This window comes from Stegostoma tigrinum, chromosome 3 (assembly GCF_030684315.1).
Source record: "Stegostoma tigrinum isolate sSteTig4 chromosome 3, sSteTig4.hap1, whole genome shotgun sequence".
NCBI lineage: Eukaryota > Metazoa > Chordata > Chondrichthyes > Orectolobiformes > Stegostomatidae > Stegostoma > Stegostoma tigrinum.
In genome coordinates, this window is record NC_081356.1 from 11,483,297 (window position 1) to 11,509,431 (window position 26,135).

The 26,135-nt window shown below is 40.7% G+C and overlaps 1 protein-coding gene across 6 annotated transcripts in view; it reads right to left on the reverse strand.

Moving 5' to 3' along the window:
- LOC125450586 (E3 ubiquitin-protein ligase RNF38) overlaps positions 1–26,135 on the reverse strand; it is a 150,670-nt gene that overhangs the window by 39,533 nt on the left and 85,002 nt on the right. For all 6 annotated transcript variants that reach the window (XM_048526592.2, XM_048526598.2, XM_048526606.2 and 3 more), the window contains 2 exons: positions 9,665–9,858; positions 6,015–6,228 (listed from right to left, as the gene is read on the reverse strand). In XM_048526592.2, the coding sequence (XP_048382549.1) occupies positions 6,015–6,228; positions 9,665–9,858 (408 nt within the window). The remainder of the gene's footprint in view (positions 1–6,014; positions 6,229–9,664; positions 9,859–26,135) is intronic.

A 26,135-nucleotide genomic window follows, 5' to 3' on the forward strand; every position in this document is an offset into this window, starting at 1 on the left:
TCCAGCACAATCTGCAATGTCACTGCTCAGTACATTCCAACCTCAAACCATTACCATCAAACCAGAGGAACGATCCTCATTCAATAGGGACTCTAGGGCATGACAGAACCAGCACCAGGGACACCTAAAAATGAGGTATCCATCTGGTCAAGCTACCAAACAGCGTTACAAGCATGCCAAACATCATAAGAAGTTGGTGATAAAGCTAAGTGACTAATGGATCAGATCTAAAATGTATAATCCTGAACAGTGGTGGACAATTAAACAAATCACTGGAAGATGCAGTTCCACAAATACACCCATCCTCAAATAATGGAAGAGCTTAACACATCAGCGCAAAAGATAAGGCTGAAACACTCACAGCAATCTTCAGTCAGAAGTGCTGAGCACATGATCTATCTCAATCTCATTCAGTGGTTTTCAGCATCACAGATACCAGTCCTCAGCCAATTTGATTCACTCTATGTTATCAAGAAATGGTCAGAGGCACTGAATACTGCGAAGGCCGTGGGATGTGACAACATTCCTGCAAAGACTTGTGCTCTAGAGCTTGCTGCTCCCCTAGCAAAGCCGTTCCAGTCCAGTTACAACACTTGACAACAGTTACTACTTGACAATGTGGAAAATTGCCCAGATATGCCCCTTACAGAAAAAGCAGAACAAATCCAACCCAGTCAATTATCATCCCATAAATCCACTCTCAATCGTCAGTCATCAAGTGTTATCAAGCAGCAATAACCTGCTCAGTGATGCCCAGCTTGGGTTCTGCCAGTGCCACTCAGCTCTTGACCACATTACAGCCTTGGTTCAAACATGAACAAAAGAGCTGAATTCCAGAAGTGAGGTGAGAGTAACAGCCCTCAATATCAAGGCCACATTAAAACAAAAGTGGCATCAAGGAGCCCTAGCAAAACCAGAATCCATGGGTATCAAGGAAAGCTCTCCATTGGTTGCAGTCATACCTGACACATGGAAAGATGATTGTGCTTGTCAAAGGCCAGTCATCTCAGCTACAGGACTTCTCTGCAGGAGTTCCTCAGGGTAGTGTCCTGGTCCCAACCATCTTCAAGTGCTTCCCCCCATCATCAACGTCCTTCCCTCCATCATAATGATAGAAATGGGAATGTTTGCTGATGATTGTACAATATTCTGAACCATTCAACATTTCTTAGATACTGAAGCAGTTCATGCACAAATGCAACAAGATCTACGCAATATCCAGGCTTAGGCTGGTAACATTCACACCACACAAATGCCAGGTAATGACTATCTCCAATAAAAGATGCTCTAACCACTGTCTCTTGACATTCAATGATGTCACCATCATGGAATTTTCCCATTATAAACATCCTTGGGGGTTACCATTGACCAGAAACTTAACTGAGCTCACCACATAAACACAGTGATTACAACAGGTCAGAGGCTAGGAATACTGCGGTGAGCAACTTCTCTTCTGACTTCCCAAAGCCTGTCCAACATCTACAAAAGGTACAAGTCAGGCATATAATGGAATACTCCTCACTTGTCTGGATGGGTGCAGCTTCAACAATATTAAAAAAGCTTGCCACCAGACAAAGCAGCACGCTTGATTGGGACCACATCCACTCCCCCCACACCAACGCTCTGTAGCAGCAGTGTGTACTATTGACAAGATGAACAGCAGAAATTCACCAGAGACCCTTAGACAGCACCTTCCAAACCCAAAACCACTTCCAACGAGAAGGATCAGGGCGACTGATACATGGGAAGACCAACATCTGCAAGTTCCTTTCCAAACCACTCACCATCCTGACTAGGAAATATATCACTGTTTCTTCACTATCACTGAATCAAATCCTGGAACTCCTTTCCTAACGGCATTGTGTATCAATCTTTAGCACACGTACAGCAGGGGTTCAAGAAGGCAGTTTACCACCAGAGTTGAGTGGGACTGGCAGAACCCAAACTGGGCATCACTGAGCAGGTTATTGCTGCTTGATAACACTGTTGATGACTGACGATTGAGAGTGGACTTATGGGGTGATAATTGACTGGTCTGCTTTTTCTGTAAGGGGCATATCTGGGCAATTTTCCACATTGTCAAGTAGTAACTGTTGTCAAGTGCTGTAACTGGGCTGCAACTAGAAACGGGCAATAAATGCTAGTCAGCTACGATATGTCTACATCCACTAATAAAACTATATCAATGATAAAAGGATCAAATGTATGCTAGGTAGATTTGCCAATACCATCAAGATAGGCTGGGAAGTAGGTTATCAAGTGGTGGTAGAGTCTTGAAAAGGAATATGGATAGATTAACTGGCTGGGTAAATATTCGGCAGATGGAGTACAATGTGGGAAATGTCAACTTGTCCATTTTAGTGCGAAGAATACAAAAACAGTATACTATTTAAATGAAGTAAGATTGCAGAACTTGACATGAAAGGGAGGTGGTAACAAAGTGTGGGGCTGGATGAACACAGCAGGCCAAGCAGCATCTTAGGAGCACAAAAGCTGACGTTTCGGGCCTAAACCCTTCGTCAGAAAAGCGGGATGGGGAGAGGATTCTGAAATAAATAGGGAGAGAGGGGGAGGCAGACCGAACATGGATAAAGGAGAAGGTAGGTGGAGAGGAGAGTGTGTGTGGGGAGGTAGGGATGGGATAGGTCAGTCCGGGGAGGGCGAACAGGTCAAGGGGGCCGGATGAGGTTAGTAGGTAGGAAACGGAGGTGAGGCTTGAGGTGGGAGGAGCGGATAGGTGAGAGGAAGAACAGGTTGGGGAGGCTGGAATGAGCTAAGCTGGTTTTGGGATGGGGGGGTGGGGGGATTTTGAAACTGGTGAAATCCATATTGATACCATTAGGCTGCAGGGTTCCCAAGTGGAATATGAGTTGCTGTTCCTGCAACCTACGGATGGCATTATAGCACTGCAGGAGGCCCAGGACGGACATGTCGTCTAAGGAATGGGAGGGGGAGTTGAAATGGTTCGCGACTGGGAGGTGCAGTTGTTTACTGCAGGCCGAGCAAAGGAGTTCTGCAAAGCAGTCCCCAAGCCTCCGCTTGGTTTCCCTAATGTAGAGGTAGCCACAACGGGTACAGCGGATGCAGTATACCACATTGGCGGATGTGCAGGTGAACATCTGCTTGATGTGGAAAGTCATCGTGGGGCCTGGGATGGGGGTGAGGGAGATGGCGTGGGAGCAGGTGTAGCACTTCCTGCAGTTGCAGGGGAAAGTGGTGGGTGTGGTGGGGTTGGAGGGGAGTGTGGAGCGGACAAGGGATTGGCGGAGAGAGTGGTCTATCCAGAAGGCAGACAAGGGTGGGGTTGGAAAAATGTCTTTGGTGGTGGGGTTGGATTGTAGGTGGCGGAAGTGTCAGAGGGTGATGAGTTGTATCCAGAGGTTGGTGGGGTGGCATGTGAGGACTAGGGGCATTCTCTTTTGGTGGTTATTGCGGGGGTGGGGTGTGAGGGATGAGGTGCGGTGGGTACCCTGATACCTGAGTCACAAAGTTAGTATGCAAGTGCAGCAAGTAATTAGGAAAACAAGTGGAATATTGTTGCTTATTTGAAGGAGAATGCAACAGAAAAGTAGTGAAGTTTTACTGCAGCTGTACAGGGCTATGGTGAGACTACATCTGAAGTCCTGTGTACAGTTTTAATCTCCTTATTTATAAAAAGATATAATTGCTTCAAAAGAAGTTCAGAGCAGGTTCACTTAAAACTGTTTATTCAGTAAAGTGTCATCATAAAGAATGATTAAATCTGAATAAAAAGTGATCTTACTGAAACATACAAGATCTGGAAGGGATTGATCAGATTGGTACTGGGATAATGATTTCTTATGGGGGAAGTTTAAAACTAAGGATATAATTAAGAATAAGAGCTCGGTTTTAAAGACAGAAATGTGGAGATAGCTTTTCTCAGGGTTGTTGGCAAGTGGACTTTTCTTAGACTTTTTGATAGACAAGGGGTAATGGGGCATGGACAGGAGCTGGGACGGTAACCAGATCAGCAATGAACTTACTGAACAATAGAACAGACTTGATGAGCGAAGTGTCATTTTCCAATGCTTAATTCCTATGTTCATTAACTTCTCTGCTCAAAAAGCATATAGTAAGCATCACACTGACAGAGAAATCATAAAATAAGGAAGAGGCGAACTTTTTGATTGGCAAGCTGGCATGATCTACACAATTCTGTCACCTGACTTGCAGCTGGTAATAGCATGCAAGACAACTAGAAACAACATCGAAACATGATTAGATTATCCAGCCCTTTGAACCTGCTCTACCATTCAACCTGATCACGGTTGATCAGCCAACTCAACACCTTGATCCAGCTTTCTTCCTATAATCTTTGATCTCTTTAACCCTTTATCTACTGTATTTCCTTAAAAACACACAATGTTTTGGCCTCAACCATTTTCTGTGGCAGAGAATTCTACTAGCTCACTACTCTGGTGAAGAAATTTCTCATCTCAGTCCTAAATAGTTTACCCCATATCCTTGAACCTCTTGTTCTGTACTCCCCAGTCATCAGGAACATCTTTCTGGCTTTTCCCCTGTCTGCTCCTGTTGAATTTTGTAAGTTTGCACGAGATCCTCCCTCATTCTTCCAAACTACAGTCAATATAGCCCTAATCAATCCAGTCTCTAGATATATCAGTCAGTCTGGTAAACATTCATTGCGCTTTCTCCAAAGCCAGAACATTCTGCCTTTGATAAGGAGATCAAAGCTGCACATAATACTCCAAGTGTAGTCTCACTGAAGCCTTGTACAACTGGAGCAAGACATCCCTCCTCCTGTACTCAAATTCTCTCGCTATGAAGGCCAACAAGCCATGTACCTTCTTCACCACTTGCTGCAGATTCCTCAGTATTTTCAGCAACCAGAGTCTTGTTGCACCTCCTCTTTTTCCCAATCTACCACCATTTGGATAATAAATCGGCCTTCTTGTTTTTAACCATCAAAGTTAAAAACCTCACGTTTATCCACATGATACTTCACAAGCATCTGCCCACTCATTCAAGCTGTCCAAATCACACTGAAGCATCTCTGCATCCTAATCACAATTCATCCTACCACCCAGCTTTGTGTTGTCTGCACATCTGGATATATTACAGTTAGTTCCCTTTTGAAACATGGAATTAGAAAGGCTGATTATCAACACAGCATCCCAACCTGAGACAGGGCTCACTGCGAACAGATCACTGAATGAAAAGGATGACGTAACAATCTGGCAGGGGAAGAATTCAGAGGAAATTATTGAATGGGACATAGGTTTTGTTCTAGGAAACTCACTAACGTCGATGATAGCTTCTATCCTCACCCCTCCGTCCACACTTTCAATCCCACACCATGGTCCACCTCTCAAACACTGCCAGTTAACCTCATGAATATTTATGCTCTATTACAAAGACAAAGGAATAACTCTATGTGGAGCTTAACACTATTAGAAAAATTCCCAATTCAGAATATCTTTACCTACTAGGGGATTTCACAGAAGAGTGGGTGCCGGATGAGAGACATAGCCCTCCTACCTCATTCCCTAATTTGCAAGTTTTCATATTGAGCTATATTACACCTTCACAAGCTCAAACACTGGTCAGTCACCTGTGTGACTGCTGATAGGAGTATACCGGTTTCAAGTGTATTTCAGACATTATTATAAGGTTGTACATTCAATTCAGATCTTTATTGACATGCATACACAGGACATACAAATGGGTAGTGTGATTTAATACTTGCCAAGGTCATAACTACTGAGGCAGTTTACAAGTTCATAAAAAACCAATTTGTGACTTCCAAATCTATGTAAAAAGTTGTTGTCAATACGAACATCCCATTTCAAAAACACTTGCTCAGCCACAGATACATTGTCGTTATGCTCTACTTGACTGCTTAATACAAGCTATGAAAAGACAAGAAATTATTTGTGACATAAGTGACACACATTAAGAAGCCTATACAAAGTGAAATCTCATTATGGTCAACAACCAAAAAACAAGTAATATATCTAAATCAATTTACCTACCTGTTCATGGATGTCAACCACCACTGCATTCTGCTGAGGTGGGTGTGCAGCAGGGTGGAGCATGCGTGGAGATACATTTGGAGGGTGAAATGCTCTGGGTTCCTCTGCAGCTGGCTGCTGTCCATAAGGATGATGGTGGTAGTTTTCATCCTGGTTCACAGAACTATGTCTAGTCAGCCTTTCTCGTCTTCCTCTTTGACGCCTAACAGGAGGACTATGTAAAAGCAGATCACAACATGAGTAGTATAAAATGTAAATCAGAGTTGAACAACACATGTTTTTGATTACATCTTCATTGCTTTTCCCAGATAAATGACTTTATAGATTTCAACTTTTGATTTATCATAGGTGTATGATTTTAAATTAATGTTTGCAATGCACCTAGCTGATGTTATAATTGGACAAGTCAGGTCCCAGATTGAAATTTGGCTTCACAGATCAAATTTTCATTTTCCTTTGGTTTCATGAGGTAGTTTTTCATTGAAACATATGCACACAATACTGCAGATTTGATCTTAGTAGTAAAACAGAACTTAATCACACAAAGTAAAGCAAGACAAAATAAACCAAACTATTTAGCGTCAACACAAATTTAAAGATTCCAAAACATGTGGTAAAATGCATACCCCTTAATCCCAGAATCCTGTCTGTATAGTACTCATACCAGAGAGAATTTCCTTCTCTTTCACAGCTGAAGGACTTAATTTAACTGCAGCTTCAATTTCCTGCCTTGAAAAATCTGATAGTCTGTCCTGGAGCCTTCACACAGCCGAGCTTAGACCATTTTGCTTCAAGTAACAAAAGGGTCTGAAAATAAACTCCTTATATGGGAGGTAATCAATTTCTTAACAGTTTTAAGCTATCTCCCTTCTTTAAAACCAACTGTTTTATACATCCAGTGTCTGCCATGCCTTCTGCAAAATTATCAAAATGAAATCCAAAAGTCTTTTCTAAGCTATAGTGTTTCCTCCAATCCACTGAAAAAGCAAATCAATCCCTGATTTTCAAAACTGGAAGTCTAATTCAAAACTGTTCATATTCTTCACTGTATAACCTCTTCCAATGAAACCAAAATGCCATTAATGAAGGAACACACACACTCGTACTGTTTTTAAAAGAAATCACCACGGCTACAGAAATACTTACAAACTAATCATTAAACTCTTTCAGACACACTGATCAAAATCCTCTAAAGGTAGATTTCCTATAATGTGATAGTTGTGTTCTTGCATAACCTCACCCTATAGAAAATTGCATTATAGGGAAATCGCTATGCCTGTATACTAGAAAGCTCACGTTATCCAAACAACATCCATTATTCATCAATCACATTACACCAATTTACATTCATGAAACAGAACTACCCGTACTGCAAATCTAAACTCTATACCCACCCATGCAATGTATGGCTTACATTACAAATTTGATAACATAACGTCTCAAATGTTGTAATGAAAATAAATCTAATGACAGGTAATAGGCCTGAGACACAATATGGATGCTGTTAAATGTTAAAATCTCAATATTTGCAGCAAAAATTAGTCTTGCAAACACAATAAATAGATATTGCATGCTATATACTCACCATCGGGGTCGAAATCCCAGTATTTCTCTTTTTAGCAAACATTGACGTAAACAGAGCTTGTGTTTCACCATTTCATATTTTTTACCCTATTCCTTTGACTGTGACAATTAACAAAGACAGTAATTTATATCCTCTGTGTATGGAAATGTATTATTTTTATCATGTTGTTAAAATAAGTTACATATTTTTAGCTGAAACAGCATCTGCTTCATCATATGATTTACCTTGTAAAGAATAGTTAGCTCAAGAAAATACCTCTAACATTCCTTACATGAAGCAAACCACGTGATGAAACCTATAATTTCAACTAAAAATGCATTTTGCATTATGACAGAATAACAATCCTCATCATATTTGGGAAATTATATTTTTTAAATCTCTGATACAATTTATTAAAGCCTAAGAATATCAGAATAGTAAAAGGCCATTCAGATTCTCAAACCTGCACTGCTATTTCAAAATAGCATTGCTGATTTGCCTTAGGTCTCAACACTTCTTTCATGACAGCTCCTCATTGGCTTCAACTGCTCGATATTTCAAAAATTCTATCCTACTCCTCCTTAAAGTATTCTTAATAATGTAACCTCCATAACTGTCTGAGGTACAGAATTCTACATATTTAATCATCTTTTGAGAGAAGAAATACCATCGCATTTCAGTTTTAAATGAGCGTCCCCTTACTTTGTAAGTATGTCCTATAGTTCGAGATCCTTCCACTGCCGGAAACATCTTCACCCTGTTCACTCCATGCACCCGTCAGAATCTTGTACATTTCAGATCACCCTCATTCTTTGAAACTCCATTCATTCAGAGGTCTAACCTGTTTAGCCATTTGTGATATCCGTCAACCCAAGAATTGGCCAAATAAATCTCTTTTGAACTTCCTCCAACACTAGTATATCCTTTCTTAAAAGGACCAAAACTGTACACATTACACTAGGAGTAGCATCACCAACAGCATGTAAAGTCTCTTATTTTTAAAATACAACTCCCAAGCATTAAAGGACAAAATTTCAGATGCCTTAACTGCTTGCCGATTTGCATACTAATCATTTGTGTTTCACGCCTGAGAATACCCATAACACACAATACTGCTTCTTTATGGAGTCTTCCACCAGTGCAGTACTCAAATCATTAGGTACATTCCATTCCTCTTTGTTTCCATAAACACATTTGTCACCTCATTAGCATTAGGTTTCTCTATGCTGTGTTACGATAAAGTGGTTAATCCACGGATTTGAAACTAGTTAAACAGCAATTAAACTAGTTAGTTACTAGTTAAACAGCGCTCTAGGAATGGCACCTAGAGGGATGTTAGGATTTGAAAGACAGTGTATATTGAAAAATATTTGCTTCCACTATGGTTCCATACAGCCCTGTCAACATCAGAAAACACTCTCATGCAGAATTGTTTTTGTCCTTCTCCTTCAGAAAACAGACATCAGCCACTTCTCTGAGAACGAACAGCACCAAAAAGAATGAATGAGTGAATTGTATTGAAGCAACAATTTTCACTGGCAGCATTCTTTGCATGAAGAATTATAATACCATTTTTAAAAAATAGCACCTCGATGCTCAAATCCTAACTTCAGTTTGAAACATAGTTCCAAACAGGTATAGTTCTATAAAACACATTACAAAACAAATGCAATGATGCCTTTTTTTCCCCTAGTTGTGTGACGTGGGCATTACTGTCTTCATGTTGTCCATCCCTAATTGCTGTGGAGGTGGTGCCATTTCAGAGGCCAGCTGAGTGTCAACCACATTGCTGTAGGTCTGGAGTTACATAGAGGCAGACAAGGTATGAACAACAGATTTCCTTCCCTGAAGGACACTAGTGAACCAGATAGATTTTTCTGACAAACAACAGTGATTTCATGGTCACCATTAGACTCTTTTTTCCAGATATTTATTGAATTCAGATTCTGCTATCCAACCTGGTAGGATTTGAACCCGAGATCCCTGAACACTGCTGGAGTTTTCAGATGCAATAATTCCATTAGGCCATTGCCTCTCCTGATAATAAGAAACCCCCTTAGCCACCATTTGATTTGCCGTAATTTACCTTCTTCTGTTTCGTGCAGGTGTATTGCATCTTTCCCCTGAGAAATGGTGCTGATTTGGTCGAGCTGAAGGAGGTCGCCTATTAGATGTTATCTCCCATGGTCGCATTGGTGATGAGGGAGCAGGAGATACAGCTGTGTATTCAAAAAATGAATGGGAGAGGCGTTGACGCTTAGGGCTTGGGCTTTCTTCACTCTACATTAAAATAAGAAAAAGAATATTAGTATAACATTTCCATATAGACACACATTATAGTTCGCTTATTAGCCTTCAGAATGCACCATGGAGATCTGATCTAAAGTTGGTATAACGTTAGTTTTCCGTAGATGCTGGTCCCTACTTTTAAGGGAACATGGAAAAAGTATGAGGATAAGTCAGCTTGGAAACCTGACTATTTGAGGAACTTGGGAAACACCGTTGAAACTAACTATGAAATCTCATTACTGTTTAGTTAATTTCTGATCTACACCTGTTCAGATTGAGGGCTGACTGGATGTAGGGAAAGAAAGACTGTACCACAACTGAAAAGAACGGGGCTACAATTACAAAGCAAATTAATTCTTTTACAGGTTTGAATCCACTAATAGGAATAGAACGTACACAAAACATGTTAAAAAAGAATAAGCGGCTCAATGTTCTTGTCATGGTTTGGTTAATCGATCACACCTCATGTAAAATGCTTTACTGAAGAGAAAGGATAATTTTTGCTGGCCGCTCCCTGTTGTTTGCCAAAAATTATTTCGGAGTGTTTGTAATCATTTTGTGCATTATTGGTGTGAAGGGAGCCAAACTGTACATAATTGGCAACATTTTCCAATTATTAAATATCTAGTTGATACCTTACCTTTGCACATCTCATTCTCTCAACAAAGATTTTGCCAAAAAAACAACAGTTAGCCATTTGAAATGTTTATGGAACACTACGTGACAGACTTTTAAACTCTGCAGCAATCCTGACCACCAGAAGATATTGTTTCACCATACATATATGCTAGTGTTCCTCACTTGTTCTTTCAACTTAACATGTTTGGCAGTGCTTAAACATCTTCCCAACAACTCTCCTTGGGCAGTTTCAAAAGTTTGACTGTATTACACAATTTTTATTTACAAATTTTAATTAAGGAAAAAAAAATTAGAGGAAAGCTTTAGCAAAGTATGGCGTGTTATTCTTCCTTCCTGATTCATCTATTTTTAAACTACATTTCATAAAGGTTTTCATTTTACATTTTAAATAAGTAAGCTGACACCGAGCATAAACTTTGAAAGTTTTAAAAAAATTAAAATATTCCAAACACCCGTGTAACAGTTTAACTTTCAAGTTATTAATCAGCCCAACTCCAACTTGCAACTGGAATTTTTGTTAACTAAATAAATATTGGTCACTAAACTATGTGAACGTCTCTATATTCCCTTTGAGATCATCTTAAGCTTTCAAAGGGTTTTGAGGTAATTCCTCCATAAGTCTACCTTCCAAGATACTGGATTTAGCGAAAACCTGCACCCCATAGAGATTTTCAGAGCTCATTTTATTTGGCATTCATGGGGCACACACAACACAGCTGGTGGGAAGGATGCTCAGAATATGCTGGATGGGAGGATGGGAGACAGAATGTGAGATATTGGAAATGGGACTTGGCGGGGAGAGGAGCAGGTAGTCACATGGAGACCAAGTACTGGTCTCTTACTTGCAGAAACTGTAGCAGGTGTACTAAAGGAGCAAGGGGAAAGTTCTCCTGTTGCTCCTGATCCACTGGCATTACTGGAAAACCATCTGCTGGATATGGTAGATCCAGTTTTGTTTTGCAGCCAGGTTTCCTGACTTCCAGAGGCCCAGGGAACCTGTGCTGGAGGAGTTAAACCCAAATGCCTACTGAAGTCTGAGGTATGGAGCCTTTCTTAAATATAATAACTATGGATCTCGCCCTCAAAAGTGTGTATTTTGATGAAATTCAAACTCATCGCAATAGATCCAGAAGGCTATTGGCAGTATAATAAAATGTGAGGCTGGATGAACACAGCAGGCCAAGCAGCATCTCAGGAGCACAAAAGCTGACGTTTCGGGCCTGGACCCTTGTGCTCCTGAGATGCTGCTCGGCCTGCTGTGTTCATCCAGCCTCACATTTTATTATCTTGGAATTCTCCAGCATCTGCAGTTCCCATTATCTCTGAGGCTATTGGCAGTAGACTGGATTTCCCATTTTTAACAATTTAAACTCTCCTTTCTCCCATCATTCTCAATGCCAACCATCTTGCCCATCTGATGGGGATAAAATTAGCGACAAGAACCTCAAGCATATCTCTGGGTCAGAAAGTGCAAAATTACTAGCAGATTTTACAAATGTAATATTCAAACATAGAATGCTGGAAATACTTGGCTGGTTTGGGACAGCATCTGTGCAGAATGAAATAAAATTAACATTATAAATCAATTACCTTTAATCAGAAGTTGGAAAAATTAAAAATCTAACAGACTTCCACATTCAACACTTTCAAGATCAAAACACCACTAATTTTAGCTTGTCCCATTACTGCTCTGTAATAACTTCAGCTAGAAATCCAAAATCTGGCAATTTCTGTTGGGTGGCTGAAGAACAAATGTAGGTAGGCATTAATACTGAGGACAGGCTTTTTAACATTAATCTATAATCCAAAAATTAAAGGAAAATCTAGAAATGACTTGCTTTGTCTCAAGCTTCCTAAAGTACGCAGGAGTAAAATATAACCTTTTTGGCCTGTACTGTCTTCTCAGCATCACTGCCACCAGCCATGGTGGCTCAGTGGTTAACACTATCGCTTCACAATGCCAGGGACCCGGGTTCGATTCCACCCTTGGGCAAGTGCCTATGTGGAGTTTGCACATTTTCCGTGCCTACGTGGGTTTCCTCTCTGTGCTCCAGTTTCCTCCCTCGAGTCCAAAGATGTGAAGGCTAGGTGAATTGGTCATCCTAAATTGCCCATAGTGTTCAGGGATGTATAGATTAGGCCAAGGCATCTTGGTGGGATGCTCCGAGAGTCAGTGTGGACTTGTTGGGCTGAAGGGCCTGTTTCCACACTGTAGGGATTCTATGATTCATGTTATGGATTGCCTCTTGTGCACTTCTCACTCTTCCCGAACTTTCTTTGCCTTTGTACTTTACGTTACAAATTTTAAGTATCTCTATTTGTTCTAGTTCTGACAATGTCACTAACCTGAAACAACTGTGAAGATACTTCGCTAAATTGTGAAAGCAAGGTGCACACGTCTGAAAAACTGAAGCCTTATATTTGAAATGACTGCAGGATGCATTCATTCAAAAAGAGAGCTAAAGGGACTAAAGATGAGGTGTAGAAGCATCAATTGCCTAATCCGATATCATCTGTAACACCCTTTTGAGATCCAGTAGATATGAGTGGAATGGGATGAAAGGAAGTAGAGCAGGATGGAAATTGTTCATCCGGTTAACTTGCAGCACTGATGCTTTTCCCAGTACTAATTCTGCTGTTGGTTATCTCCAAGTCAGGGCCAATGCTTGTGATTAACAACTGTAAACTTCTGGGAAAGTACAGGAATTCAGGGCCTCAAAAGGTAATTTCTAGAGACATTAATGTAGGGGTTTTGGGCAGCATATCTCTTCCCATTGAAATTTAACAACTGCGTGCAAGTGTCACGCGTACTGCACATCAGGACTGGCTGAGTTTCATTGCAGCATTTCACCAATTAGGAGGGGGAGACAAGACAGAGAGAGAGAAGACAAAACTACACCAAACATCTGCTTCACTGAATACATATGATGATGGTGGACTCAAGTATAAGCTAAGGGTTTGAAGTGTGCAGCAATCTGTAATAAAGAAAATAGGACCAGGAACTAGTAAGGAAGTAGGGAAGGGGTGGGAAAATGGAGTCTGCCATAAGGCAAATGGAAATTAAACCATAAAGCACCATTAATTTTGACCCTCATTCGGCAGACAAACTGTATATTTTGCAGTTTTGCAAGGAGTTTTTTTTGAAGATTTCTCAACAGCTATATTTGAGTTATAGAAATTGCATTTTGCTTTTCAGGAAGTCCTTGAAGGTAAGGCAGATTAGAACCCAACTACTCAGGAAGGAGATAATGGGAACTGCAGATGCTGGAGAATCCAAGATAATAAAATGTGAGGCTGGATGAACACAGCAGGCCAAGCAGCATCACAGGAGCACAAAAGCTGCCGTTTCGGGCCTAGACCCTTCATCAGAGAGGGGAATAAATAGGGAGAGAGGGGGAGGTGGACCGAAGATGGAGAAAAGAAGATAGGTGGAGACAGTATAGGTGGGGAGGTATGTTTTCCATCCCCACCCCTGTCTGCTTTCCGGAGAGACCACTCTCTCCGTGACTCCCTTGTTCGCTCCACACTGCCCTCCAACCCCACCACACCCGGCACCTTCCCCTGCAACCGCAGGAAATGCTACACTTGCCCCCACACCTCCTCCCTCACCCCTATCCCAAGCCCCAAGATGACATTCCACATTAAGCAGAGGTTCATCTGCACATCTGCCAATGTGCTATACTGCATCCACTGTACCCGGTGTGGCTTCCTCCACATTGGGGAAACCAAGCGGAGGCTTGGAGACCGCTTTGCAGAACACCTCCGCTCAGTTCGCAACAAACAACTGCACCTCCCAGTCGCAAACCATTTCCACTCCCCCTCCCATTCTTTAGATGACATGTCCATCATGGGCCTCCTGCAGTGCCACAATGATGCCACCCGTAGGTTGCAGGAACAGCAACTCATATTCCGCCTGGGAACCCTGCAGCCTAATGGTATCAATGTGGACTTCACCAGTTTCAAAATCTCCCCTTCCCCAACTGCATCCCTAAACCAGCCCAGTTCGTCCCCCCCCCCCACTGCACCACACAACCAGTCCAACCTGTCTCTGCCTCCCTAACCTGTTCTTCCTCTCACCTATCCCTTCCTCCCACCCCAAGCCGCACCCCCATCTACCTACTAACCTCATCCCACCTCCTTGACCTGTCCGTCTTCCCTGGACTGACCTATCCCCTCCCTACCTCCCCACCTATACTCTCTCCACCTATCTTCTTTTCTCTCCATCTTCAGTCCGCCTCCCCCTCTCTCCCTATTTATTCCAGAACCCTCACCCCATCCCCCTCTCTGATGAAGGGTGTAGGCCCGAAACGTCAGCTTTTGTGCTCCTGAGATGCTGCTTGGCCTGCTGTGTTCAACCAGCCTCACATTTTATTATCTTTACTCAAGAAGGAAGCATTTGGAAACTTGTCCCATACTTCTATTACAGGATACTAAAGAAACAGGAGACTCATTACAGACATGTGGCAAGGAATCTAACCACAATTGAACAGTTTTCCTTCATTTGCCCTCCGCACCTGCAATTTGTTTTGTTTTGAGTAGCTGATATTGTAGTTAACTCAAAGCTTGAAAGGAAAATGTCTTCTGGATTAACTGGACTCCCGCTTTTCAAAAAACAACACATGAAAATTCCACATGTGCACAATGACAGCCTAAAAAAAATCTTGTGTACAAATGGACACATTGATAATAGAGGCATTTGAAGGAAAACTCAAAAGGAGCATAAAACACTGATTCCAAAATAAAATGCCTCATCAACAAGATCTCTGTCTTGAAAATTCAAAACAATTGAATTTTCATAGTTCTCTCGGGTTGAGAAGTCGAAAGATTCACAAATGTCTGAGTGAAGAAATTCCTCTTCATCTCATGTCCCCTGTTCCTAGACTTATCAGATACATAAAACATCCTGTCTTTATCTACGGTGTCACACCTAGGAAGAATTTTCTAAGTTTCAATGAGATCATCTCTCATTCTTGTAACTCTAAATAATAAAAGACCCAGTTTCCTTAATATCTTGGCAGAATACAAATTTGACATCCAAGGGGCTAGTCTGATGAACCTTGGTTGCATTCCCTTGATGGCAAGTACATCCCTCAGCAGATCAGGGCACAAAATCAGTACAAAATGCTGCAGTTCTCGATTAATCAGATAATAAAAAATCATTATTCAAACAGTTTGTCACTTGTTACGTAGTAGATCACAAGACACTGCATGAGGGTAGGAGGGGCAAATGTAGGCTTTGAGGAATTTGAAAGTAAAAAATACATTTTCCAGTTTCTTTAACAAGGGCAACTAAGGACAGGCAATAAATGCTGGCCGGTCAGCGGTGCTCATATCCCACAAATGAATTAAAAAAAACAAATTCTGTAGCTGCCTCAAGTGTACAGAAGGTGTATTAGAGTCCACATGCAAATAACTTACCTACATCTTTATGTTAGTTTGAAGATTGTGGAAAAATATAGCAAACAAACTCTCTCCTTACCTCCTCCTCTCTTCCGCTTCTTACAAATGCTTGTTGTTGTCACAAACATGATTTTCGAACTTAGTGTGAGATTTCATCCAAATATCAACCATCTTAGCAAACAATGACATTCTTTGGTTTTGTCTCTCCTAACCTTCAACCTGGTTAATGAGCACAGATAAGTAATCTTTCACCAGCTCAATTTCAACCTGGATTAGAGAAGACAATTCTTCACAACAGAACTGTTGGCAGGCAATTCTACAAATGGCATTTTCAATAACAAATACCATTCATATCCAGTGAGGATATACCAACCATGCAGACCCTACTGGTTTAAATCTTCCTACATAATAGATGGTTACAATACAGAAAGATGTCAGTTTCATGTTCACTGCCAGAAATATTCAACTAGTAGTATTTCTCTGCACTTTCCACATAATCACTCTGATATTTTAAAGTATTTATTAATTCCCTTCGAGATCCATCACTGAATCTGCCTCCAACACCATCTCAAGAAGTGTATTCCAGATCCTAACAACTAATTGCATTAAACAAAATAGGTTTAATCATGTTCCCTTAGGCTCTTTTTTCAAATCATCCCAATTCTGTATTTTATAGTTCTGGACTTCTCTGTCAAAGGCTATCGTTTATTTCAATCTAATCTGTCTAGATTCGTGGTTTTTGTTTTAAATGCTTTGAGTAAATCTACTCTTCTCCAAGGACAGCAACTCCAGGTTCTCCAGCATGTCTTGACATCCAAATCTTTCAGTCACCTTTTCTGCACCTGCCCTAAAGCCTTCACATTCACCTTAAATGTTGTGCCCAGAATTAGATAAAATATGCCAAACGAGGCCACACCTTTCATAACAGTATTTTATACACCGTGCCTCTACTTTTAAAGTCCTGGATTTGTATGCCTTTTCAACCACTTCTTGATCCTGGCTGACATCTTCAATGATTTTTAAATCTACACCTTCAGGTCTCTGACCTTGAATGTCCTTTCAAATTGTACTTTTATTATATTGCTTCTCCTCATTCTTCCTATCAAAATCGATCACTTCACATTATCTGAATTTGAAGTTCATCTGACACATCTGCCCATTTCATCAGTCTATGTTCTCATGATAACCTCTTTACGGTCTATAATTCTTCCAAGGTTTGTGCGTTTGCCAATTATAGCCTTTATATCCAAGCTTAGGTTATTGAAAAGTGCTGCTTTTAGCTATACAACTCCAGTCATCGATAAATTAAGATGATCATTCTGTTTGCGAAATAAATTAATTTTCAAGACAATCTACACACTTCATAGGTAGGCACTGGCCTAGTGAAATCATTTTCACAACACAGCTGCCATTGCTCAGTTCTTATGAAAAGTTTGCCTAGACGACAGTCAGAGTTGTACAGCACCGAAACAGACTTTTTGGTCTGCTTTGTCCTTGCCAACCAGATATCCTAAATTAATTTAAGTCTATCTGTCAGCAATTTGCCCATATCCCTCTAAACCTTTTCTATTCATGTACCCATCCAGGTGCTTTTTAAATGATATAATTGTGCCAGCCTCTATCAGTTCCTCTGGCAGCTCATTCCGTATGTACACCATCCTCTGCATGCAAGGATTGCTCCTGAGGTCCCTTTTGTATCTTTCCCCTCTCACTTTAAATTTATGGTCTTTAGTTTACCAAAATGCAACAACTCATATTTACTTAAACTAAACTTCATCTCTCACTCCTTGGTCCATTGACCAATCTGACCAAGGTCCGTTGCACTCTGAGATAACCTTCTTCACAGCCCACCACATCACCAAATTTGGTATCACCTGCAAACTTACTAACCATTCCTTCTATATTCACATCCAAATAATTTATGTGAATGATAAAAAGCAGTAGACCCAGCACAGATCCTTGTAGCACACCACTGGTCACATTTTGCCATAAAAAGCAGAATCAGGCTGTTCAACCAGGTTTGTAGCTGAAAAATGAGGCTGGTATTCTACAAAACTTCCACCTTGTAAAAATCTCATACAAAATATTTATAATTACATTTTATATTAATAGTCTTCTCTTCAATAACAAAAAACTTAGAAGCATACTAGAGTAAGCGAGAAAAATATAATTTTGACTCTTTAGGTAACCTGCAAAAATATTTTTTGAATTATATTTTCCCACTGAAAGCACTTAAATGTGGAGTTTCACACCAGCATTTTTGATTCTATCCATTAATAGAAGCATCCAGTCAATGTCAGTGTTCACAAAAGGGAAGACTAAAAGATAATATTGCTCTGTTAATCACCTATGCTACTGTTAGTGCTAAATGAAGAACTGAGACCAGTATTGCGACACTTGATTGAAAAATTTTCCTGTTCCCTTCAAGCAGTAAAATAACAACATTATCCTTTCATGAAGTAACACTGCAGACTGATCCACATTTGGTTGAACCATGAGAATTCAAGTGCATTATCCATCAACACAATCCAGCAATTGCTATGAAGTTTATGTTTGGTGGGTAAAAATCAACAACATTAGATCATAATTTTCCCAAGCCAAAACTAACACTAATGAAATTAATGATTTTTATAAAGTAGTGTTCTGAACATTCAGTTCATGGCTCATGTGCTTTCAGATATAAACTTTAATTACGAATATTAAAACCAATAGTAGAAATTGGATAAACGTAATTGAAGCACTATGAAATGCACATAAAAGGTTGGGATCATGTTGGTTTAAGAAGTTAACAGCTAGAAAGGTGAAGGTAATTGAAATGTCGGGCTTTAAGTGATTGTAATTATTACAAAACCAACAGCAATTCAGAGGTTGTACCAGAGATAATAGGAACTGCAGATGCTGGAGAATCAGAGATAACAAGGTGTGGAGCTGGATGAACATAGCAGGCCAAGCAGCATCAGAGGAGCAGGAAGCCTGACGTTTCGGGCATAGACCCTTCATCAGAAAAAAGGGTCACAGATATTGCTGCAGTTAGCAAACTCCAGGTGTTAGAACTTGGATGTTTCAGAGATTAGAGGTTTAAAAGGCTGAAAAGACAACCAGTGAATTACTGATAGCCAAGAGGGGAATAGAGAAGATCTATAGCAGTATTTACCTGACGGAGTGAAGAAATATTGGAGTTTAACGAAATTCAGTAGTAGTTCAGTGAAGCTAGCAATTTGATAAAAGCTGACATTGTGCCTATAGTTAGATGCTCAGGAGCCGATTTGCAGAAAAAGAACTAAGAACAGTCATTAAAATGATCAATATTTGAGCGATTTTGAGGGACTGTCTGTGGTGTGGTCAATGACAGTTCCTATCAATTCATATTTACCTCATGTTAATCCTGAACGGTAGAGTTTTACTGAAAAAAGAAACCAGAGGCCACTGATTGTCTATGTGTGGTGATCTTATGATTGACATTAATTATGTTTTTATACAGAACGTATATTACATTCAATCTCGGTCCCACATCGAAAAACTCAAGTACACCACGTGCAAAGCACTCTCACAGTCCATCGCATTTGTACAAAAATAGAGTTGAGCAACTTAGAGTGCACCTGTTCCTCGATCTCCAACACAGTCATTTGAAATAAATGAACAGAAGCAGCTCCTTCTTTTTGCACGTTGAGTGGAATCATCTCTGACTGGCAGTACCCACCACAGCGTAACCAGACGTCAACTTTTCTATCAAGAGATCAGCGACTTCAAAGTGAAAAAGAGGTGAAAACGAAAAAGTCCATCATATTTTCCTAGGTCCCCACATGTTATTTAGAAGTGCCAGAGTTATTGTCACAGCAATCTTTTTTGTTTGATTAATTATTTGAGGGTACAGCTCTTCATTAGGACAAGTGTTGAAATGTCTAATACTAGGGGGTGTGCATTTAAGATTAGAGGTGAAAGTTCAAAGGAGACATGTGGGGCAAGTTTTTTTTTAAATACACAGTGTGGTAGGAGTCTGGAATGCACTGCCAGAGGTGGTGGTTGAAGCAGATACGATAAAGGATATTTAAGGGACTTGTAGATAAGCACATGAATATGCAAGGAATGGTGGGATATGGATCAAGGGCAGGCAGAAGAGATTAGTTTCATTTGGTGTCATGTTTGGCACAACATCATGCACCAAAAGGCCTATTCCTGTGCCGTACAGTTCTCAGATAAATTCCAACTAAAATTTGAAAATGGCTTCAAGTGTCTCAGTCGCTTTCAGCGAAATTTGGCTCGTTATAGCAGTAGTAGCAAATTGCTCTTGGAACATGCAGTTTACAGACGGCAATGGATGTTCAATGCAGGTAACTGCATTGTTTATGTAAACAAGAATTAGCAAATATTTCTGAGAAATTAATATATTGAGAACAGAAACGAAGTTAAGAAAGAAAACAGGGAGAAAAAAAATCAAGATAACAAAATCAGGACATAAAAAGGTAAGGAAAAAAGAGATTCAGTATCAAACTTGGGTGCACACTGTGCCTTTCAAAGCCTCAGCACATTTCTAAACGCTTCTGACCAGTATCTTTAAAGCGTAGTCAATGTGGTAATGCACAAAACACAACAAAAAGTTTGCACAGCAACTCCCACAGATAATAGTGAGATAAAATGTTCAAGTAATTTGTTTCATTGGTGTAGTCAATTACCAGAAGGCCAGACCACTACTCCTTCTCTTTGCAATGTCATATTTCATGACCACTCAGCAACTTCAGTTTAATGCGGAACTGATAGTCAGCACTTCTGGCAGTGTAGTACTTCCCCAACATTGCACTGGAGTGTCACCCTGCATTAAGCTTCTGGAGTGGAACTAACAACCATGCTGTTCTGACCCCAAGGTAAAATTGCTATCAATGAGTTAAGGGCTGATACCATGGTCTCAAATCTAATTTTGACTTGGAGTGTTTTTTGCGTGAAGTGAAGCATCCTGTGATTTAACCAGCCTCGAAATTCACAGTGACACGCATTATTATATGGAAAATGTTAAGTTCAGAGGCCTAAACACCTAACTGTCTTACAGGCTAGTAGATGTTCCAGTCAGACAGCTGCCATTGTATATCTTCTTTGATAAGTAACAATTTCAAAATATCTGTACAACTTGAATTTAAGTAACTTTGTTTCTTAAATGATAACCTAAAGAATATAAGAGCATAAAACCATAAGACATAGGAGCGGAAGTAAGGCCATTCGGCCCATCGAGTCCACTCCGCCATTTAATCATGGCTGATGCACATTTCAACTCCACTTCCCTGCACTCTCCCCATAGCCCTTGATTCCTTGTGAGATCAAGAATTTATCAATCTCTACCTTGAAGACATTTAATGTCCTGGCCTCCACTGCGCTCCATGGCAATGAATTCCACAGGTCCACCACTCTATGGCTGTAGAAATGTCTCCTCATTTCCATTTTAAATTTAAACCCTCTACCTCTAAGCTGTGCCCACGGGTCCTAGTCACCCCACTTAATGTTGGGCACCTCCAAACACAAATATCTTAGCCAGCCTAAGGCCTGTCATATCAATCCAACAACCTTCTCACTTCCTATTGATGCACAATGAAAAGATAATGCATGTGAACAGTACATGTGCATTGTGGGTAACAGCCAGTGGTTCCACACTCTGTTTTAAAGATGGATTACGTCATATTTCACGTCTTTTCTTGTGATACATCCAGAAAGAGTTTCAAGCTACAAGTCAATGAAATTGTTTACTCAAAATTCTTGCCACTGTATAATTTATGCTCATAATAATTCCAGATTCATGGATTTCAGCTTAACCACAACTGACACAATCATCTGAGGATTGGGAGAAGATGACAGCACACACACACACACACACACACACACACACACACACACACACACACACACAGACACACAGACACACAGACACACACAGACACACACAGACACACACAGGCACACACAGGCACACACAGGCACACACAGACACACAAATGCTGGAAATTGTTTCATATTTCAGCCTGCAGGGAGTGAGAGTGTTCCCTTATGCGTGTTGCTTTTGGGAGTAAGCACAAGAAAAATCCTGCAGTTATAAAAATTATTCAGGAACAGTCTTAGTCAACAAGGATACTGTTTTAGTCATCAACATCTCAAGCACAATAGGAAAATTCTGTAACTTCATAATCAACACACTTAAACTTAAGAAATTTAAACAAGTCATATCATGCTCTCTGCATTCTGACATCCAATGTGTCTGTGGCAAAAGCAAATTCGCACTCCTCATTCTCCTCAGACCTGTCTGCAACCTTCTACACAATTGATCACACCATTCTCTTCCAAGCCCTCTTCATTTTTGTCCCGCTAGGTGAAACTGCTGAAATATGATTCCATCTAATCAAAGTCAAAAAATGTCTTGCAAAGGCTTCTTTTTTTTCTTGCATTGCTACCTTTGGCTTTCACAAAGGATCCACCTGTGGTTCCCATCATACTCATCCACATGCTGTCTTTTGGCAACATTAAGGTACAATGTTAGCTTTTACATGTATGGTAATGACACCCAGCTTTACTGCATCACCACCTCACTCAACCCGTACACTTGCTAAGTTATCAGCTGGTTACCGAACATCAATCCTGGATAAGTAGAAATTTGACCAATTAAACAATGGAAAGATAAAAGCAATAGTTTCCAATCCCATCTCTCATCTCGGCGACATATTGAGATGACTGCGTCTGGTCTCAACCTCGACATCACACTTTATTCTAAGATGAACTGCAGGATTCATGCTCATGCCCTCCTTAAAGCCATTTATTTTTACCTACATTACACTGCACAACTTCATCCGTCTCAGTTCACTGTGCCCTCATTTATGCCTTCATCACCTCTAAATGCAATTATTCAAAAGCATACCTGTCTGATCATTCATGTAAACAATAATCCACCCAAAACTCTGTTGCAAGTGTTTTAATTCACAGGAAGTCATTGCTCCCCATCATCCACATTCAATGACCGACAATGACTCCTGGTCAAGAAATGCTGATTTTAAAAATTCCCATCCATTTCAGCTGGGTGTAGTCATTTAGAATTTTTTTTTTAAAAAAGCAGTGGAAAGCTGCCTTTCTGAAATGTTGCAGTCCTACTGGTGCAGCAAAGCCCGCAGTGTTGTCAGGGAGCGAGTTCCAGGATTCTGACCCAGCGTACAAGGCGTGGCGGAGGACTCAAGGTCTGTATTTGGGAGTTTAGAAGGATGAGGAAGGATCTGATTGAAATTTACAGAATTTTGAGGCTTGGGTAGAGTGGACGCAGGGAAGATGTTTCCACTAATAAAGGAGACTAGGACTGAGGGCACAGCCGCCGAAGGAAGGGAAGGCCCTTCAGAAATGAGATGAGGTGGAACTTTTTCAGCCAGAGCACGATTAACCTGTGGAACTCATTGCTGCAGAGGGTTCTGCTAAGTTATTTTTTCTGTACAGATCTCCATGGCCATGCATGGCAGGAACATCCAGAACTGGAAGTCAATGCTGTGAATGATACCAGCATACTTATCATGGTGTGCAGATCCTCGTAGCAGGAACATGTGCAGCTTAAAAGCAACATGGTTGCAGACAGTAGAATACTCATTGCATCTGCTGCCCTTGCTCTTCTAGATAATGACGGCCATGGGTTTGGAAGGTGTGATCTAAAAATCCTTGGTGAAAATTCTTGACTTCATCTTGTCGATGGTATGCACTTCAGCTGAAAAGTGGCAAGCAGTATTCATGAAACACAATCTCCAAGAATCGACAAGCTAACTACTGCCTCTTGACAGTCAATGGTATCACTGATTCCTCCACTATCAACAGCCTGGGAGTTAAAGTTAACATTGACCTGAAACCAGTACTAGTAATATAAATAGTGATTACAATTGCTGGTCAAAGGCTAGGAATATTGTAGCAAGTAACTTATTTCTTGAGTCTCCAAAGCCTGTCCATGGTCAACAAAGCACAAGTCAGAAGTCTGATGGAATATTCCCCGCTTGCCTGGACGGGTGCAGCTCCAATAACACTCAAGAAGCTTGACAGCATCCAGGTGAAAGCGGCCCACTTGATACGCACCACATCCAGAAACATCTATTCCCTCCACCATGGGCCATCAGCAGCAACAGCTACGAGATGCTCAGCAGAAATTCAAAGATCCTTAGAAAGCACCTTTCAAACCCACAGCTACTTCCACCTGGAAGAACAAGGGCAGCAGATATATGGGATCACCACTACGCACAAGTTCCCCTTCAGGTAGTTCACCATCCTGGACCTGGAAATATACTGCCTGGAATTCCCTCCTTAATGGCATTGTGGGCAAATCTCCAGCACAGACTGCAGTGGTTCAAGCAGACAGCTCACCAGCACTTTCTCAAGAGCAACTAGAGGCAGGCAATAAATGCTGGCCTAGCCAGCAACGTCCAGATGTCAAGGAATTTTTTAAAAATGTTGATACGAATGGAGTGAGCAATTGTCTGAGGAAGTGGTCCCAAACAGGCAGGCTGCTTTGTCCTGGATGGTATTAAGCTTTCTGAATTTTGGGAGCTGCACTCTTCCAGGCAAGCTGGGAGTATACTATCATTCCAGGAGCATGTCAGCTATTTACTATGGATTAAACTGAAACATATTACAATCGGATCCCACCACATAACATTACCCTACATCCATTTATGGAAACCAGGGAATTATCCATAAATAGTATATTAACACAAGTTTTCATCCTTTGCATGTTTGCAAAGCAATTTTTTACCTGAAGAAATTCGGAATTAGAAGCCAACTCCACAAATTTGCAACTGGCATAAATTCTGGCACTCTTTCCTGTTGTATAATGGTTAGTACTGCCTCACAGTGCTAGGGACCAGGGTTTGATTTCAGCCTCGGGTGACCTGTGTAGAGTTTGCACATTCTCCCAATGTCTCTGTGGGTTTCACCAGGTGCTCCGGTTTCCTCCCATAGTCCAAAGATGTACAGGTTAGGTACACTGGTCAAGATAAATGCAGGGTTACAGGGATAGGGTGGGGGACTGGGACTGAATGGGATGTTCTTCAGAGGATTGGAATAGGCCTCTTGGGCCGAATTGTCTCTTTCCACACTGTCAGGATTTTATGATTCTACTGTACTACCAGAAACTGATTTATCATTAATGTCAAGTGAATAATTCAATTTCTTTGTCAGCTTCCAAACCTAATCAATGTCATGGTTTGACTAGTTACCCAACCCGCTCACATAGTTCAAAACTAATTTCATTGTGTAAATGGCTTAGTAACGAATGAAAAAAATAATGTTGCTTTAGTATTTGCTTATAAGTGATAAAGCCAGAGAATTTAACAGGTCATGTCAGCCTGAAACAACATCTGAACATTGTCTACGTAGACAGATTCTGTAATTTTTCAATTGATTACTTACAGACAATCCTATTCTCTTAACAAATCTGAAAGAACAGATTAAGTAAATTCCATGAGATTGAAAGCAAATTAGCAACTAAAAAAATACCCCTTTCTCATATTAGGCTATTATTCACTGCATTAGTTATTTAGAAAATATTGTAAACTAAATCAATAAGCTTGGAAAATACAAATGGACTGCTCCACTATGCCTACTTATTGACGACAACTTCAATACCATAATTCCAAACAAAATCCTTCTCTAAACTCTGAGACCCAGGTCTCGGCTCCCCTCGCTGTAAATGGATCCTCAACTTCCTGACCAATAGACCGCAAATCAGTAAAAATAGGCAACACCATCATCCTGAACACTGGTGCCCTGCGAGGTAGCATACTTAGACCCCTACTATACTCCTTATACATTTACAATTGCATGGCCAAATTCTGCCTGCCCCAACTCCATTTACACATTTGCTAATGACACAACCATTACAGGTCGGATCTCAAACAACGGCAGGGTAGAATACAGGAAAGTGATTATTCTCTTTAGACTATGCTGCTAAGCACGCAACCTCTCTATCAACATCAACAGAACAAAGGAGCTCGTCATTGACTTCAGGAAACGAAGTGGAAGACACACCCCTGTCAGCATCAATGGTGCTGAGGCAGAGATGGTCGACAGCATAAAGTTCCTGGAAGTGGTGATCACCAGCAATCTAGTTGGTCCACCCATGTTGATGCAATGGCCAAGAAAGCACAGCAACATATCCTCTACCTCAGGGGGCTAAAGGAAATTCAGTATGCCCACAAGGATCAAAGAAAGCATACTATCTGGGTGCATCGCAG